The 16820-nt window shown below is 45.8% G+C and overlaps 1 protein-coding gene across 2 annotated transcripts in view; it reads left to right on the top strand.

The window, feature by feature from the left end:
* Positions 1-16820, top strand: part of LOC122920265 (toll interacting protein) — a 63560-nt gene that overhangs the window by 29249 nt on the left and 17491 nt on the right. For both annotated transcript variants that reach the window (XM_044269642.1, XM_044269643.1), the window contains exons 2-5: positions 5365-5514; positions 11704-11886; positions 13412-13564; positions 14777-14867. In XM_044269642.1, coding sequence (XP_044125577.1) covers positions 5365-5514; positions 11704-11886; positions 13412-13564; positions 14777-14867 — 577 coding nt within the window. The remainder of the gene's footprint in view (positions 1-5364; positions 5515-11703; positions 11887-13411; positions 13565-14776; positions 14868-16820) is intronic.

Raw genomic sequence — 16820 nt, 5'->3', positions numbered from 1 at the left:
CCACAGACTGTCCAATCATTGGTGGTCATCCGGCCGTGACCTCCTGCCATCCTGTGAGTTTGTCATTTCTGTGACACTTGTAGAGAGGATAGCAATAGGCGGTTATGATGTGAGACTGTCGTGTCCTACGAGCCGCTCACATGGTGTAATAGTAACTGCTGTATAAAAGGAGATAACCAGACGTGTGAGGTCTGAACCGCACTAATACACCAAGACCTTTGTACCAGGTTATTGAGGAAGTCGATAATATGTTTAGCCATAATACGCAATCCTACTACTGGCGGGTGCTCTGAAGAATACTGAGCATACCCACAACTGCAGCATGCTCGGTATTCCTCACCAATCCAAAGCAGAAACAAAGATGGCGTCCTTTTGTCACTGAACTCTGGGGGGGATCTGTGTAAGGCTCTGTTCACTCTTGCCTCATGGTTTACAGTCATAATGGAACCATGACAAATTATTCTGGATTCTCATTCTGAGGGACCCTGACAAACCCATCAGGTTCCTTGACATCAAAAATTCCAGAACGTCTGCCGCAATAATAAAATTAGAATGTGAATAGACCCTCAGACAAGAGCTCTGTAGGGACATGGCGGTCGCTGAAATTGTGGCATTAATGTGAAGAAAAGTCGCAAGTGACTTTGAGGGCATCACAAAAATATCTGGTCAGATGGTGGAACGCACACGGCCGGCCCCATGATACAAATGCTTATTCTTGTCTGCAATTGTGAACAGGAATAGGACCTGCTCTGTCTTTTTTCCGGGCCCACGGAACAGAACTACGGATGCACACTGTTTTTTAAATGAATGAGTCCGCACCCGTTCTGCAAAACTGCGGACCGAGAAATAGTGGGGTGAATGGACCCTAAACAGAACAGCGTCGTGTGGTGGCAGATCCACTTTATATGTGGTCTCGTACGGTGCTGCTCTGCATTTTGGATCATAGAGTGAGGTCCACTCCTGAGACAGAGGTTGTCTTTTTGCAAGGACCCTTTGACGTGGCAGGCCACATTGAAAACCCCAGGGTCCTGCGAGCAGAGCTTGCTTACTTATTGGTAGTTTCCAGAAGAAACTGTGCTCTCATGGACAGTAAGCAAGCGTTTATAATGAATAAGTTATAAACTGCCATAACGCAGTTTTTGGCCACATTTCCACCGCCATTTGTACTTTTTTTTACCAAATATTACAACCCAGGTATATCCAGGATTTAATTACTGTATGTTTAATTAAAGGAGTTTTCCAAGTGTTTTTTATACTGCTGACCCCCAGGACCCCCACTGACCAGCTCTTTGAGAAGGCACCGGCGCTCGCAGGCCTTTTCCAGCTTTTTCTAGGCCATGTGAGGTCCCTTTCATTGGTCACATCACCTAGGCGCAGCTCAGCCCCATCGAAGTGAACGGGGCAGAGCTGCAATACCAAGCACAGCCACTATACAATGTACGTTCTTAAGCATAAGGACTCAAAGAGGACGGATTAAAGGCAATTTTGCAAGTCAGCTAACAATTTTGCCCCCTCTTTGCTGAGCTCTGAGAGCTCACCCAGCACCGCCCACTGACCCGCCCCCCTTTGTTTTTGGCGGTTTTTTACATTGTATTTAAATGTATGTAATTTTACTTTTTGTGTATGCAAGTCAATTGTACCTGAAGAAGGGGTACAGCCCCGAAACGCGTTGTACCGCTTGCTTAATTAAAAGAACCCTCATCAATCCAACTACTGGGTGGTTTTTGCGTAGTGGGATATTCCTTTTTTCCACTGAACTATACAATGTACGGCGCTGTGCTTGGTAAGCAGAGAGAAGGCCGTGGCGATACTGAGGTCGCCGGTGCCTTCTCACACAGCTGATCGTCTGGAGTCCCAGGTGTCGGACCCCCACCAATCATATACTGATGACCTATCCACAGGTGATTAGTGGGGGTCCTAGCTGTCGTACACCCACAGATCAGATACTGATGACCTATCCACAGCTGATCGGCGGGATCCCAGGTGTTGGACCCCCACTGATCAGATACTGATGACCTATATCCACAGGACAGTTGGAAAACCAGCTTAATCTTATAGATCACCTTTCAGTTAGCGATTTGTTGCGTCTTCTGGCGATTAAAGTACTTTCAAGCGTTATACAAACGAGCCATTAAGTGCACTGAGGCCAGACCCACGCCACTCTGTGCACCCTTGCACCTCCCGCTTCCTCTGCGAGTTCCCCCCCCCCCCCCCCCCCCCCCATCTCCTTGATGTGACAGGGCCAGGTTCCTCCATAATGATCTCGTCTAAAGATGATGAACATTATATTTCTTGGCTTAGCGGCTATGTACTGGGACCTGGTATTAAACGCGCTCTGGTTATCGTTTTTAATATATGGACGTTTTAATCAATAATCAAAGCTAACGCTTCCCATTTCATTAGCTGCAATTACATTTATGTTGCTGAAGCCGCAGTTTTATTGCTGATTCTGTGAAAAGCTGTGTGTCTGTAACAGATTGCTGTCCCTGCAGTCTGTATCATGGCGGCTAGTTTTGAGTTTTCCCTATTGTACTTTGGTCCCATTCTACCTGTTGCTCAAAAGCTTGAAGGGTTTTTTCCGACTATTTTTAGGGTACATTCACACGTCCGTAAGTGTTTTGCGGATCCGCAAAACACTGACACCTGCAATGTGCGATCCGCAATTTGCGGACCTCACATCAGACACTATAATAGAAAATGCCTTTTCTGGTCCGCAATTGCAGACAAGAATAGGACATTTTCTATCTCTTTCAGGAACGAAATAGCGGATCCCAAAAAAAACGGATCCTGAAAAAACGGATGCGGATCCCGAAAATGCGGATGTGGATCCAGTAAATGTGGATTTGCATCCGTTCTAGCCCCATTAAAAGTAAATGGGTCCACAAATTGCAGAACGAATGTGGACCCAAATTACGGACGTGTGAATGGACCCTTATACTGATGACCTATCCTCAGGATAGGTCACCAGCAGCCGATCGGTGAGGGTCCGACACCTGGGAACTCCGCTGATCAGCTTATTTTAGGAGACTGTACATACATTGTATAGTGGTTGTGCTTGGTATTACAGCCCAGGCCCATTCACTTGAATGAGACGGAGTTGCTCCAAGGCCACGTGACCGATCCGATTAGCTGCGAGAAGGCCATGGTCTCAGCTGATCGTCGGTGGGTCCTGGGTATCAAAATACTGGTACAACTGATCAGAAATGCACTGAGCCTAAAAATAGGCGCCACTTGGTCTGCACAGATCACTTTACCGCAGTTATCTGCTTATCTGTCATTGTTATCCTGCCTGTAATGATATCACCTCTGTGTATAGATAAGACATAGATCCACCATCCACAATAGATGATTGTTAGAGCTCATCTATTCTTTCCTTGTACAACGACCTCTGCACAGGGCACAGAGCAAATCTCTCCCATAGAAGTCACTGAGCTCCCCTCCTGACCATTGTGTCCATGGAAGGGGCTGCCGTAAAGCAATTTTCTTAATGCTTTGTAAATGGCAGGTAACAAGATTTTTGGTGACCCTTTTCCTTTTAATGCCAGATTTATTAAGTGCAACTCATAAAAATTGTCGCATTTTTACTCTGCAAAGGAGCGGTGTAGATAGTGGGGTAACAACTGCACTCAGAATTGTTAGACCTAAAGATGCTCAAAATGTGTAAAAAAAATTATGAAACATATAGCAACACAGACTTCCCCTATTAGTAAATCCCCCTCCACTATTTCTGGTGGTGATTCCGTATACCTAACGTTTCCATATGCTTATCTATTAGGGTACGTCTACGCGGCGATTGACACTCGTCTTACTCAAGTATCGCAGTGTAGTAGGGCTGTCATAGGAATGAATAGGGTCGTCGCGCGTTAGCTGCAATGTGAATGATGAAGTGTTATGGTCGCAGTAAATGTGCGAGTTGCGCTGCATTTCTGTGGCAGACCTCTATGCTGCGTTCTTCGGTCGCAGACAGAATCGCCATATACACGTAACCATTGCTGTGGCGGTGTCTGCTTCTGCAGGGAAAGAGTGACATCTGGTGGTAAGTTTGGGTATAGGTCATTCCTTGGTATTACTGCTTTTGGAAGGTATCTAAATCTTGGTCTGATTGCTGACACCAGGGTCTGGTCCGGTGCCGATCTGACCCTTGTGAAGACTTGGTCACCTCTTCCCTATGTGCTTCCCTTTTACTTGCGTTATTACCGCCTGCATAGTGGGATAAAGTCTTGCTTCCCCTTTTTTGGATCTGCTATGGTAGCGACCATAATGATGGCACCAAGTTAGACAATGATCGGGTCTTTTTGACCATCCATCCAGTTATCCTTGTGTGTATCTATCTGTGTTGTAGCAACAATTGCTAGTGACTGATCTATCTTTTGTCCCTGTAAAAGATTTTGTCCGACCAACAAGCAATTTTAGTTGTGAAAGCACTTGTGTAAAAAAAACTAAAACTAAAAAGAACACTTGCCTATTTACCGGTGGTCTGTTCCAATGCCAAGGGTCCAGTCCCCTGTCGCAGATGACCGCTGAGGCCAGTGAATGGTTGCAGCGGTAGACCGGACTGCGTGCTTCTGGTTCATAGGGCACCGTAAGCAGCGAGGACGGCACTGAAGAAGGGAACCAGGGAATATGCAAGCGCTTTTGGAACCATAAGTAAAATTGATCTGGGGATCGGACAACCCCATTCATTTATTGCTAGTATTTACATTTCCACACCTCAAAAAGATGCACATCCCCCCCCCCCCCCCACCGTAGTGAAAGGAATGAGCGCGGTATTAGTCAGGGATGGCGTCATTCTCCATCCTTTTTCAGGTGAAGGAAAGCGGCAGTGATTCACCTACTGCTCAGAGCACTAAAGCACCTTCTGACGCAGTTGATGAAAGGCGTGGTGGGACCAACAGCATGGTGTCACAACTCCAGGAGCCTTATGGGACGTGGAAGGCGTCCTACAGCTGCAGGAGAAAGCTTGAACCTGCTAAATACTGCATGGCAGCCATTCTGATAGACACCTATACAGACCGAATCTGCAGCTCTGTACTGCAGGTCATTGAAGGTTCTCTGTTCTGGTTTTTGGGGGGGGGTACAAGCGGGACCGGGGTTAAAGGGCTGCTCTGTACATATATAAGCATGGGCCACCATATAATATTACATAGCCTGCAGGAGGAATGACTGGCTGGACGCGGCTTCCACTGGCAAAATGAGTTGTTTGCTGGCAGTGCAGCGAGGACAATCGCTGGATCACCCTGGGGGCCACATTCTGAAAGGGGTTATCTCTGGAGGTTTAGATCACATGTTGGATTCCCCGCAAAAGAAAACCAAGTTATCAGCGATGTGTGATTAACCTGCTTGTTCTCGTGCCTCCGTCCATAGGTGTTCATCGGTGAACTGCCCCAAGACTTTCTGCGCATCACTCCCACCCAGCAACAGCAGCAGATCCAGCTGGACGCCCAGGCTGCGCAGCAGCTGCAGTACAGCGGAGCCATGGGTACCATGGGCAGACTGAGCATCACCGTGGTGCAGGTAAAACCCATCAAGTCAAGGATTTTAGCTTGGGTGCTCTACATAATCCAGTTTAACTCAATAATGACCAGTTCTGAAAAGACCAGCAAATGTACAGATAAATTACAGTGTCATTTATAGGAGTGGTGTTTTCTTTTTCTGTTGCCTTTTTCAGTTTTTTATGCTCTTCACGTTTCACTCTAAGGCTACTTTCACACTAGCGTTCGGGCGGATCCGTTCAGAACGGATCCGCCCATAATAATGCAGACGGAGGCTCCGTTCAGTACGGATCCGTCTGCATTATTTTAGCAAAAAAAAGCTAAGTGTGGAAATAGCCTGGGACGGATCCGTCCAGACTTTCAATGTAAAGTCAATGGGGGACGGATCCGCTTGAAGATTGAGCCACATTGTGGCATCTTCAAACGGATCCGTCCCCATTGACTTACATTGTAAGTCTGGACGGATCCGCACGCCTCCGCACGGCCAGGCGGACACCCGAACGCTGCAAGCAGCGTTCAGCTGTCCGCCTGTCCGTGCGGAGGCGAGCGGAGCGGAGGCTGAACGCCACCAGACTGATGCAGTCTGAGCGGATCCGCCTCCATTCAGACTGCATCAGGGGTGGACGGCTGCGTTCGGGTCCGCTCGTGAGCTCCTTCAAACGGAGCTCACGAACGGAATACCGAACGCTAGTGTGAAAGCAGCCTAAATAACCTGATAAATGAACAACTCTTCTGGTTATTTCCATCATGTGGATACCTAATATGGGTATTTTTTTATTTCGAGGGTTTATAAACCCCCTCCTCCCCAAATGCCCTGGCCCCTCATATAGGTTATACTGACCCCGGCACCCCCGGCATTTCTGATCCCCATTTGGCCGCCGCTGCATCTCCCCGGCGACGGGAGGGAGCAGCCAATAGCAGGCCGCGACGGGGACAAGCCTCCCTAGAGTCACCCGTGGTGGGGAGCGGGGTAAGTATAATCTATATGAGGGACCCGGGCATTTGGGGAGGAGGGGGTTTATAAACCCTCGAAATAAAAAAATAATAAAAAAATACCCATATTAGGTATCCACATGATGGAAATAACCAGAAGAGTTGTTCATTTATCAGGTTATTTAGAGTGAAACGTGAAGAGCATAAAAAACTGAGAAAGGCAACAGAAAAAGAAAACACCACTCCTATAAATGACACTGTAATTTATTAATTTATAACATTTTTCTTTTAAATCCCATTATGGAATTACTATCTTATTTTTTTTTTCCCAGCTTATAATGTTTCGGCTTACTCCTGTATGCCAACGCATTATACTCTGTCACTATGAGACAGGCCGCTGATGTACCCTACAGAAGGACATCTCTGGGTTCCATTGTAGGGTCGCAGGGCTGACTGCAGATGGCTCACCCAGTCTCTGATCGGGTCCCTGGAAAACCCAGTGACTCTGTCATCGGAGGGAGTCCACTTTGATCATGCCGCGGTATGGACTGTGGCAATCAAAGCGTTAGAGCTTCCTCCTTTCCAAGCTTGAAGCAGGAGCCCACGCTTAAAAATCGGAGCTGTTGGTAACAGCTGGTTCTAGGGCAGATGCCCTCCTGATACCAGCAACCCCCCCTCCGCTGCATCACACACCCTCAAAAGACAGTGGGGGATACTTACTAAAAGTTTTGTGCCTCTTCTTATTGTAGCGTAAAAAAGACACAACTTATGGTGCACCATAATTTGGACCTTTTTATGAGCTTCTCGCCACTTTAGAAAAGTGAAATGGGGAGGGTCTTCACACTGCTCACTGCATTTACTATATATTACACCAGAAACTGGCTTAAAGGGGTTGGCCACCATCAGTATAAAAAACAATAAGGTGCCACAGACAATAACTAAAGCCATCATGACAGATATACTTTGTATATATAATTTTTATTTTGCATTCGGCATAGCATGCTCCCATTAATGAGAGGCTGTGTGGGCGGAGCAGCTGCAAAGTGACAGTAAAAATCCCAGCATGCATCAGGCCCCTTGCAGACGAGCGTATGTCATGCTGCGAATCCTCAGCTCCTGTCCTGGCCTCCTAGCACTGCCGGGGTCACATAGCATTATATTGATTTATGATGCTATAATGTAACCATTACAGTCCTGGAATGTATTAGATAACACTGACATAATGCTGTCAGTGTTATCCAATACATTCCAGAACTGTAAGGGTTACATAGCATCCTAAATCAGTATAATGCTATGTGACCCCGGCAGTGCTAGGAGGCCAGGACGGGAGCTGCGCTGCGGACTCGCAGCGTGACATACGCTCGTCTGCAAGGGGCCTCACAACAAGCGTCTTCAGAGGAGCGGTCACATGACCTCTCTGCCTACTTGTGATGCCATAGTGACAACAGCACCTCAGGTCTCATCTCCTCTCATCAGTCCTCCAGTCAAAAAACTACACAGAGATATCAACGTAATGATAGCAATCTTACATTCCCAGCATTCAATAAAAGGTTACTGCTTTTCCCACAATGTGATCTATACAATTCATACGTGTGTGGATATGTATATATGTATGATTCTGTTCTGGGTTTTTGCTGTTTTAATCAGTTTGCTACCAGTACATGTACGGCGCTGGAGCGATAGGCAAACATGGCGCCCGCTCGCACATGCAGCGGGCGTCATTGGCATTATTGCCGGTCACGGTAATTAGCCAATCGCGGTAATTAAAGGCTTTAGATGCCTCACCTAAGCTCTGGCTTCCTACCGACACCCCCTGCGGGCAATGGGGCTGTCAGTAGTTGCTTTTAATGTTGTGAGTCTCGCTGACGAGGCTCACTGCATTCATGCTGCAATTCTTATTTTGGCCACCAGATGGCAGGCCAATTAAAAAAAAATATTACAATTCACAGTAATGAAGTAATTTTAAAAATACATGATGAAAAATTAGTGTAACTGCCGTTTCATTTTTTTTTATACTGTAATGGTATAGTGTACCCTACAGTATATGTGCATTTTTGTGTTTTAAAATTTAATCATTTTCTGTTTTACATGATAAAAACTCCCACAAATGTGTGCCACTTTACCATGTGCAGCCCTCCCTTCAGTGCGTTGCCATGTGCAGTCCGTCCTCTATCTTCAAAACAAGAGGCGGATCAGCTCTGGGAGGAGGAGCTCAGCCCTGGATGCGCCTTCACAGTGTTGTAGGACACTGGCTCCTCCTCCCAGCCCTCATGCCTGCAAGGCGTCTGTGATGCCTACTCCTATGTCTTATTTTAAAGAGGTATGGCATATTAATAACCTACCCTAAGTGAAAATGCATTATACACATTGCGCTGCTGGAGGGAATCGGCACCGCTTGTTCTATATTCACAGCAGCGCGATGTGTAAGTGTAGATCGCGCTGCTGGAGGGGAGAGCTGTGTTGGAGCTTGCTAGGAGGAACTAGGTGAGTATTTGGCTGTGTTACTAAAGTATAGGGGGCACCTGGCTGCAAAAATAGGATCTAAGGGGCACCTGGCTGCAAAAATATGATGCTTGTGCTAGTGCATGTGAGGAGAGCAAGGGCTTATGGGAAGTGAGGGAAATACAGGACGGCCTCAAGAAAGGGCAAACATCGCCACAGGAAGTGCAGCAGATGCCATTTTAGGAAGAAGCTGAAATGCAGGCACAGAGAAATATGGTTGCTAGGGGCTGAATACAGACATCAGAAAGGTGAAATTAGCTGAAAAATGCAGCTTCATGAATATCTTCCCTTCAGCATCACATATGTTAGGAATTTCATTTTTGGTAGTGTAATGGCAGTTACACTTTAAAAAACAGATTTTATAGGCTTAGATATGAGTTTTAAAATCATTACAAAAAAAAAAGTTAAAAATATATTAAAGTTTAAATCAACCCCCTTTCCGTATAATACAAAAATATATACCTAAATAACAAAAAATATTAACATATTCAAATATAAAAATATTTTCCAATATGGCGTAATGGAAAAAAGGGTCAAAATGGCCAATTTGCCGTTTTTTCATTGCTTCTCTTACCCAAATTCTTTTTAAATAAAATGTGTTAGTCACACACACCCCAAAATGGTATCAATAAAAAGTACAGATTGTCCCACACAAAATGAGCCCCTATACAGCTCAGTAGACATAACTTTAAAAAAAGTTTATGGGGGGTCAGAAAATGGTGACTGCCGCTGCTGCTTCTCCCTGTACACGGATTGACCATAATACCGATCGCAGACATTAGACGGGTTCTCCGGGAATTAAGAAATCTATTCCCAAATACGTTTCAGTAGTCATAATGGCTCATTTTGTCTGGGGAGCAATCATTAGGAGAAATAAAATGGCCGCCGTCCTATTAGTACACACAAAATCTGTCCTAATCACACAGGAGGACAAGTTACTTCATAACACTTTGCTAAAGAGCTGCCTCAGCCTCCTCTCTGCTCTACTTGTCAGGGATTATGATCCTGAATACAGATAAGATCTTCAGCTGAATCTCTGTAGTAATGGAGTTCATGAGGAGACATGAAGTATACAGAGGACAGACTGTGGTAATGGAGACTGCATACAAGTGCTGCTGCTCATTAGCCACACCTCACCCTTATCTTTGTACTTCATGTCTCCTCATGAACTCCATTCCTACAGAGATTCAGCTGAAGATCTTATCTGTATTTAGAAACTTAATCCCTGACAAGCAGAGCAGAGAGGAGGCTGAGGCAGCTCTTTAGCTCGCTGCTCTGGAGTAACTTGTCCTGCTGTGTTATTAGGACCGGTTTTGTGTGCATTAATAGGACGGCGGCCATTTTACTTCTCCTAATGATTTATCTAGAGACTAAACAAGCCATTATAATTACTGAAAAGAATTTGGGAATAAATTTTATAATAAAGTAATATAAAATTTATTTTCATTTTCCTAATTCCCGGAGAACCCCTTTAATCCTCAGATGCCATGGTCTTTTGTAACCACGGCATCTGAGGTGGTTTTCCCCAAGAGTACTGCGCCACAAATAGTGGTCCACAATGCACAGGTACCAGCCAAGTGCAGGCAGTTTGCAGATGTGGGCCCATTCACTTCAATGGGTCTGCGATCCGCAAGATACCTTCCACACTGCAAAAATATTTTTTTGCGGTGCAGAGTCACAGACCAAAACCCTTTTGGAAGCACTTTGTAGTGCTTCTGTGGCCTTTTGATCCGTGCCTCCGCTCTTACGGATTGTGGACCCAGTCACGTCAATGGGATGTTTGCTGTTCGCAATACAGGCATGGGGCACCCACGCTTGTGCGCATGAGCCCTTAGACTGCAAATGCTAATTCACAGCAGTCTATAGGAAAAGCAGTCTAAGGATCGCATGTTCAGATCCCCTAGGAGGGCTTTTAAATAAGGAGGGCTTTTTTAAATATTAAAATCACCCCTTTTTCCTCAAAGTAAAGATAAAAATAAATATAAATGATCTTTGGCACCGCTGCTTTCTAAAAAAAGCTATCACTATTAAAATATGTATCCCATAGGGTGAACCGTATAACTGAAAAAAAAAAAAAACTGGGACATCCAAAGTAGCCCCAGTTACAGGCTAAACCAGCATGCTGTGGGGGCATTGTACAAGGCGGAGCTGATCAGTGTCTCCTGACCCTGCAGCTCTGCGCTCCTCTGCCCCCAAGCCGGGTCCACCCTGCACAGCGCTCGCCTATCCGAGGAGAAGGCAGAAGCGCTGATACACTGCTTCTGCCCTCTCCCCGGGTGTCGTGCTGTCACTGACAGCGGAGGACCAGTCCTGCTACAGTGCGGGAGCAGGAGCTGTAATGCTCTGTGGTGCTCGGAGCAGAAACGCAGCTGATCACACCATCTGTGTTTCTGTCCAGGAGGACGGGGGCCGCAAACCTTGGCTCTGGGGGCCACGGGTTGTGCACCCCTGCCCTAGAGGGTTTACTCCAGCAGCTCCTGACGGACCCAATTTTTTTGTCAAACTGCAGAATCTGTGACAGAGCCTACAATTTATATGTGAACAGTCCCTACCTGCTGGCTCACTACAGGAACATCATGCCTGCCGTAGGCCCCTTTCATACTTAATAGTAGGTGTTTAGTTGGTGAGAACTGTGAAAATTGTTGAAGCAAAAAGAAAAAAAAACACACAAAAAAAACTGTGTGGTCGATGAATCCAGCTTCATGACAGTATTCACTTGGTGGTGATCTATGCAAATATTTTGCTCTTGGTTAATCTGTTCCCATTTTCTTTCCAGGCCAAGCTAGCCAAGAATTATGGCATGACCCGAATGGATCCTTACTGCCGGATACGTTTGGGATATGCAGTATATGAGACTCCCACGGCTCATAATGGAGCCAAAAATCCTCGATGGAACAAAGTGATCCAGTGCACCATCCCGCCAGGGGTGGATTCTTTTTACCTGGAAATTTTTGATGAGGTCAGTAAGCGGGAAGACGCTTTGAATTGTTCTACTGACGTCATGACCTGCGCTCTTATGTCTCCATTAACATGGCGCATCTGTGAGACTTGTGAATGGAGAGGACCCAGTGGGAGCTTCTGCATTCACTGCCGATTGCATGCCCCAAAGACGTGCAGCACTCATTAGAGGGGTTGTTCCTGGAGATTGATGACCTCCGATTTTGGGATTTGGACCCCTGTCTTCCCCAATGATTGGCTGTTTGGAGAGGTCGCAGTGCCTGTCCGAGCTCTGCAGCCTCTTCATACTATACGGAGCACAGTACCATACGTTGTAGAGTGACTCTGCCTGGTATTGCTCCACGATGGACTGGACATCACAGGCCACAAGGTCATCCATGTTTAGGTCAAGGAAAACCCCTTTAAAGAGCAGCTGTCACCGCTCCTCATGTCTGTTACATAGAAACATAGAATGTGTCGGCAGATAAGAACCATTTGGCCCATCTAGTCTGCCCAATATACTGAATACTATGGATAGTCCCTGGCTCTATCTTATATGAAGGATGGCCTTATATGAAGGATAGCCTGTTATAGTAACTACCTGCATTCTCAATGTATTGACAATGCTGGAGCATCTATTCTTATAATTGTATGTTGTCTCTTTCCTCTGTTACACATACTGTAAGTTTATGAAAACATTGCCAGCAGAGTTAGTAATAAATGGTCTAACTTGGTGTTACCAGTTTGGGCGGGGGTTGTCATTGCATTATCTGACACTGGCGGCACTGGTTGTAACTGGTAACACAGAGTTGGATCCTTACTGCAGACTGCTGGCAATTCATTCATAAACTTATAGTAGGAATAATGAAGGGCCGCATAGTATAGTGACAGACCCACTGATTTCAGCGGGCTGTCACTTCTAGGCTAGCATTCAGTACTTTCTACAGTAGCGACAGGCTGGAGTCCTATTAGACTTGTGCCCCGCACCTCCTGCCCATGACTGGAAGGCTTCTCTCCTGTTGCGCATAGGAAAGAAACCTCCGCGAGGGCAGCATGGTATAGGTGACAGGTTCAGCATATTCATGGGAAATTCCTTCATGTTTATGCTGAGAACATGTCTGAGGTGGGCAAATGCCTAAACCTAGCCATCTTGGCACCTCTGCTGGACTGAGACTCCTCGGCTATTCCTTTGAGCCCCACGGACAAACTGAGCGCTCGTGTTCTCAATAGGGAGAGTGGAATTATTGGTGGCCAGACAGCAGTTTATCTACCATGAGAGCAAAGGATCAGGCATGTTGAAATTCGAAATGCTGGACCTTTTTTATCTCCATCTGTTGTGACGCCATTACTGGTGAACTAGTCCCACTGAAATGACAGGGTCCACCTAATGTGTGTGGCCACCATAAGAGGTTCAGACAGATATGTTAGCACATTGACAAATTCCAAGTATATTCTCTTATACAGCTCAGTGGTCATTTGTAGCAGAACTCCTCCTTAACTGACTGTACACTGACTTACCCTCTGCCCCTCTGCTTACCTCTTCACAGAGAGCCTTCTCCATGGATGATCGTATAGCGTGGACTCACATCACTATCCCAGAAACGCTGAAGGAGGGCAAGGTGGTGGATGAGTGGTTCAGTTTGAGCGGAAGACAAGGCGATGACAAGGAAGGCATGATTAACTTGGTGATGTCCTACACGGTGAGAGCAGATGTCATTCAATAGATGAGGCTACTTTCACACTTGCGTTTGATGCGTATCCGTCATGTATCTGCACATACAGATCCGCACCGATAACGCAACCGCATGCATCCGTTCAGAACGGATCCGTTTGTATTATCTTTAACATTGGCCAAACGGGTCCGTCTTGAACACCATTGAAAGTCAATGGGGGGGCGGATCCGTTTTTTATTGTGTCAGTCAAACGGATTCATCCCCATTGACTTACATTGTGTGTCAGGACGGATCCGTTTGCCTCCGCATCGTCAGGCGGACAGCAAAACGCAGCGTTTTGGTGTCCGCCTCCAGAGCACAATGGAGGCGGAACTGAGCCAAACTGATGCATTCTGTACGGATCCTTATCCATTCAGAATGCATTAGGGGCAAAACTGATCCGTTTTGGACCGCTTGTGAGAGCCCTGAAACGGATCTCACAAACTGAAACCAAAACGCCAGTGTGAAAGTAGCCTAAGGCGGTGATGTTCGGAATGTCGTGTTGAGACATGGCACAGCTGACCGATGCACTAACTATACATTCACAGACTATATGGCGCAGGGCATACATTGTCTGCGGTGCATACCATTGTATATCATGGTGTGTGCCAAAAACTGAGGACAGTCCTTTATTTTCTGTCAGATTCTGCCTTTTTCACTCTGTTGCGTAGAATCTTTCATAAGGCTGGAAACGCGCTTATAAAACATACAGCCGGGCACATTAATTCAAGCAAGTGGTCACCCCTTTTCAAATGCCATGTTGTGTATTAGATACTTTCTGCTTATGAGTGGGCTGCATGTTCTCTACTCAATGAGCTTTCATCGATTCTGGATTTCCTCGAGGCTTGTGTATGTTTTATAAAAATCAGCAATTATGGCCATTTGGGGTTACTATAGTATAGATGACACAGGCTCTCTTCACCCTGGCATTATGGTTCTGTTCCATCAGTTTTTTTTTATTTGTTTTTTTTTTTGTAATGGCGGGCAGAATACTGTACTTTGCTGTACCATTATTATGCCCACTGAAAAAAATAAATAAATAAATTGATGGACCCATTATAGGCCGATGGGATCGGTCATAGATCTTTAAAAACTGAACCAATGGTATCCTTCTGGAAGGAGCTTAATAGCCAACAGCCATGATCCATGACCTTATCCAAACCTACTCATGACTTCACCTTCCATTGGTTTCTCTTGCAGTCGATGCCTGCCACAATGATGATGCAGCCTCAGCCGGTGGTGTTAATGCCTACAGTTTTCCAGCAAGGCGTCGGCTATGTACCCATCGCGGGTGAGTATTGTTACAGCGATCATGGGCTTCAGGAGGCGCTTGTGTTTGGGAACACATTGCTTGACACTAGAAATCAGTAGGGTTTACGGTCTTCATTAGGGAATATTGTCCACTAGAAAGTGACCATACTCAAACATTTGGCCAACTCCAAAATTTAAGAGCCAGCATTGATACTCTCTATGGTCAGACCTGTCAAACCAGAATGATGAGTGATTTAAAAAAAAAAAAAGTCCAGCAACCAGAGATGTGAGCTTAGCCTTAAAGCTGGCCATACAAAAATACCGAAATTAGACCATTTTCTGCCAATTGTTGGCAGATATACTTTATGATGTGATGGATTTGTCTGGTAAAGTCGGTTATGTCAAACAATAGGTCGGTATCCCATCAATAGAAGCCCAGACCACAGATCACAGCAGCGGTCGCGTGGTCCGATTTTGTCGTTTTAACGGATGGAATTGTCATCCAAGACAACAGCCTTCACAGATCAGCCGTGACCGACAGGTTGTTTGGAAACCAGCGGTCGTAAAAATTGCAAATGTATGGGCAGGTTTAGACTTAATTCACAAGTTGGGCTTCATTCACAGCAGCGTTTGGATATCAGTCAGTCCGTTCTGGTAGCCTATACCGGCATAAATGTCAGCCTGTCAAAAACCAATGCACGCAGTGGTATTTGTCCGGCCGAGACCTGGCATTTATGGCGTAAAGAGACCAGACCCTATTATAGACAATGGAGATCTGGCAGTGAACGGCAGTGTCCGTCAGTGCTGCATACAGTGCTGGAGGCCAGAACAGCCTGCCAGCATAGATGTGAATGTATCCTAACTTTTTGGTAAATCCACTCCCAAAAATTCACTACAAGCTCCCCGGCAGTGCAAGTCAATAGAGGTTTTGTCAAGCCCCATTTTTATGCTGCTCCGAAATAGTGGCATGGAGTTCGGGGGCCAGGCATGAGGACGTCCAGTACTGTAGATTAAGCGGAGAGGAAGTAGGCAGAGCTTGAAAATGAAAGAGATGGGATGCACCAAGGGGCTAGGGTTTCCCCCCTCTCTGCATAAAAATAAAAAACGCACTTTTTTACAGAACGCCACAATGGATTTGCACAGTATAGGTGTGCTATTAGTTAGCGGGATCAGCCATACCAGGCATTATGCGTGATTTTATAGCGTTGATCTTGCTGACAAATAATCTTTAAACATAATTTTTAGAGGTTTTCCCATTTTACTATCGTGTTATAAAAAAAGTCTTAAAATTGTGCAGTTTCACACTAAGGCTACTTTCACACTCGCGCTTTGTGCGGATCCGTTTGTATTATCTTTAACATAGCCAAGATGAGTCCGTCTTGAACACCATTGAAAGTTAATGGAGGACGGATCCGTTTTCTATTGTGCCAGATGGTGTCCGTAAACAACGGATCCGTCCCCATTGACTTACATTGTGTGCCAGGACGGATCCATTTGGCTCAGTTTCATCAGACCGACACCAAAACGCTGCAAACAGCGTTTAGGTGTCCGTCTCCAAAGCGGAATGGAGACTGAACTGATGCAAACTGATACTTTCTGAGCGGATCCTTTTCCATTCAGAATGCATTAGAATGCAAACTAATCAGTTTTGGACCGCCTGTGAGAGCCCTGAATGGATCTCACAAACGGAAAGCCAAAACACCAGTGTGAAAGTAGCCTAAGACTAATAATACAATAATACTTCTTCTGTTAGAGATTACTTCTCAGCCGTCATTGCAACTTATCTACTCCTCCTCCCTGCTCAATAACCTCTGTACAGCACTGTTCACCGAGCATGCACACAACAGTATGCCACAGAAGTCAGTGAGTGATCTCCTGTCTATTGTGCTACGGTCCATGTGACTGCTGTAAAGCATATCTCCAATACGGAGATAGACGGTGTTCATAGTGTTATTGCCAGATACAACTATTTGTGCCTAAGCATCTTGTGGAC

The sequence above is a fragment of the Bufo gargarizans genome, chromosome 10 (genome assembly GCF_014858855.1).
Source record: "Bufo gargarizans isolate SCDJY-AF-19 chromosome 10, ASM1485885v1, whole genome shotgun sequence".
Taxonomy (NCBI): Eukaryota; Metazoa; Chordata; class Amphibia; order Anura; family Bufonidae; genus Bufo; species Bufo gargarizans.
The sequence above is the reverse complement of the archived record's forward strand: the minus strand, read 5'-3'. Positions and strand labels throughout refer to the sequence as shown.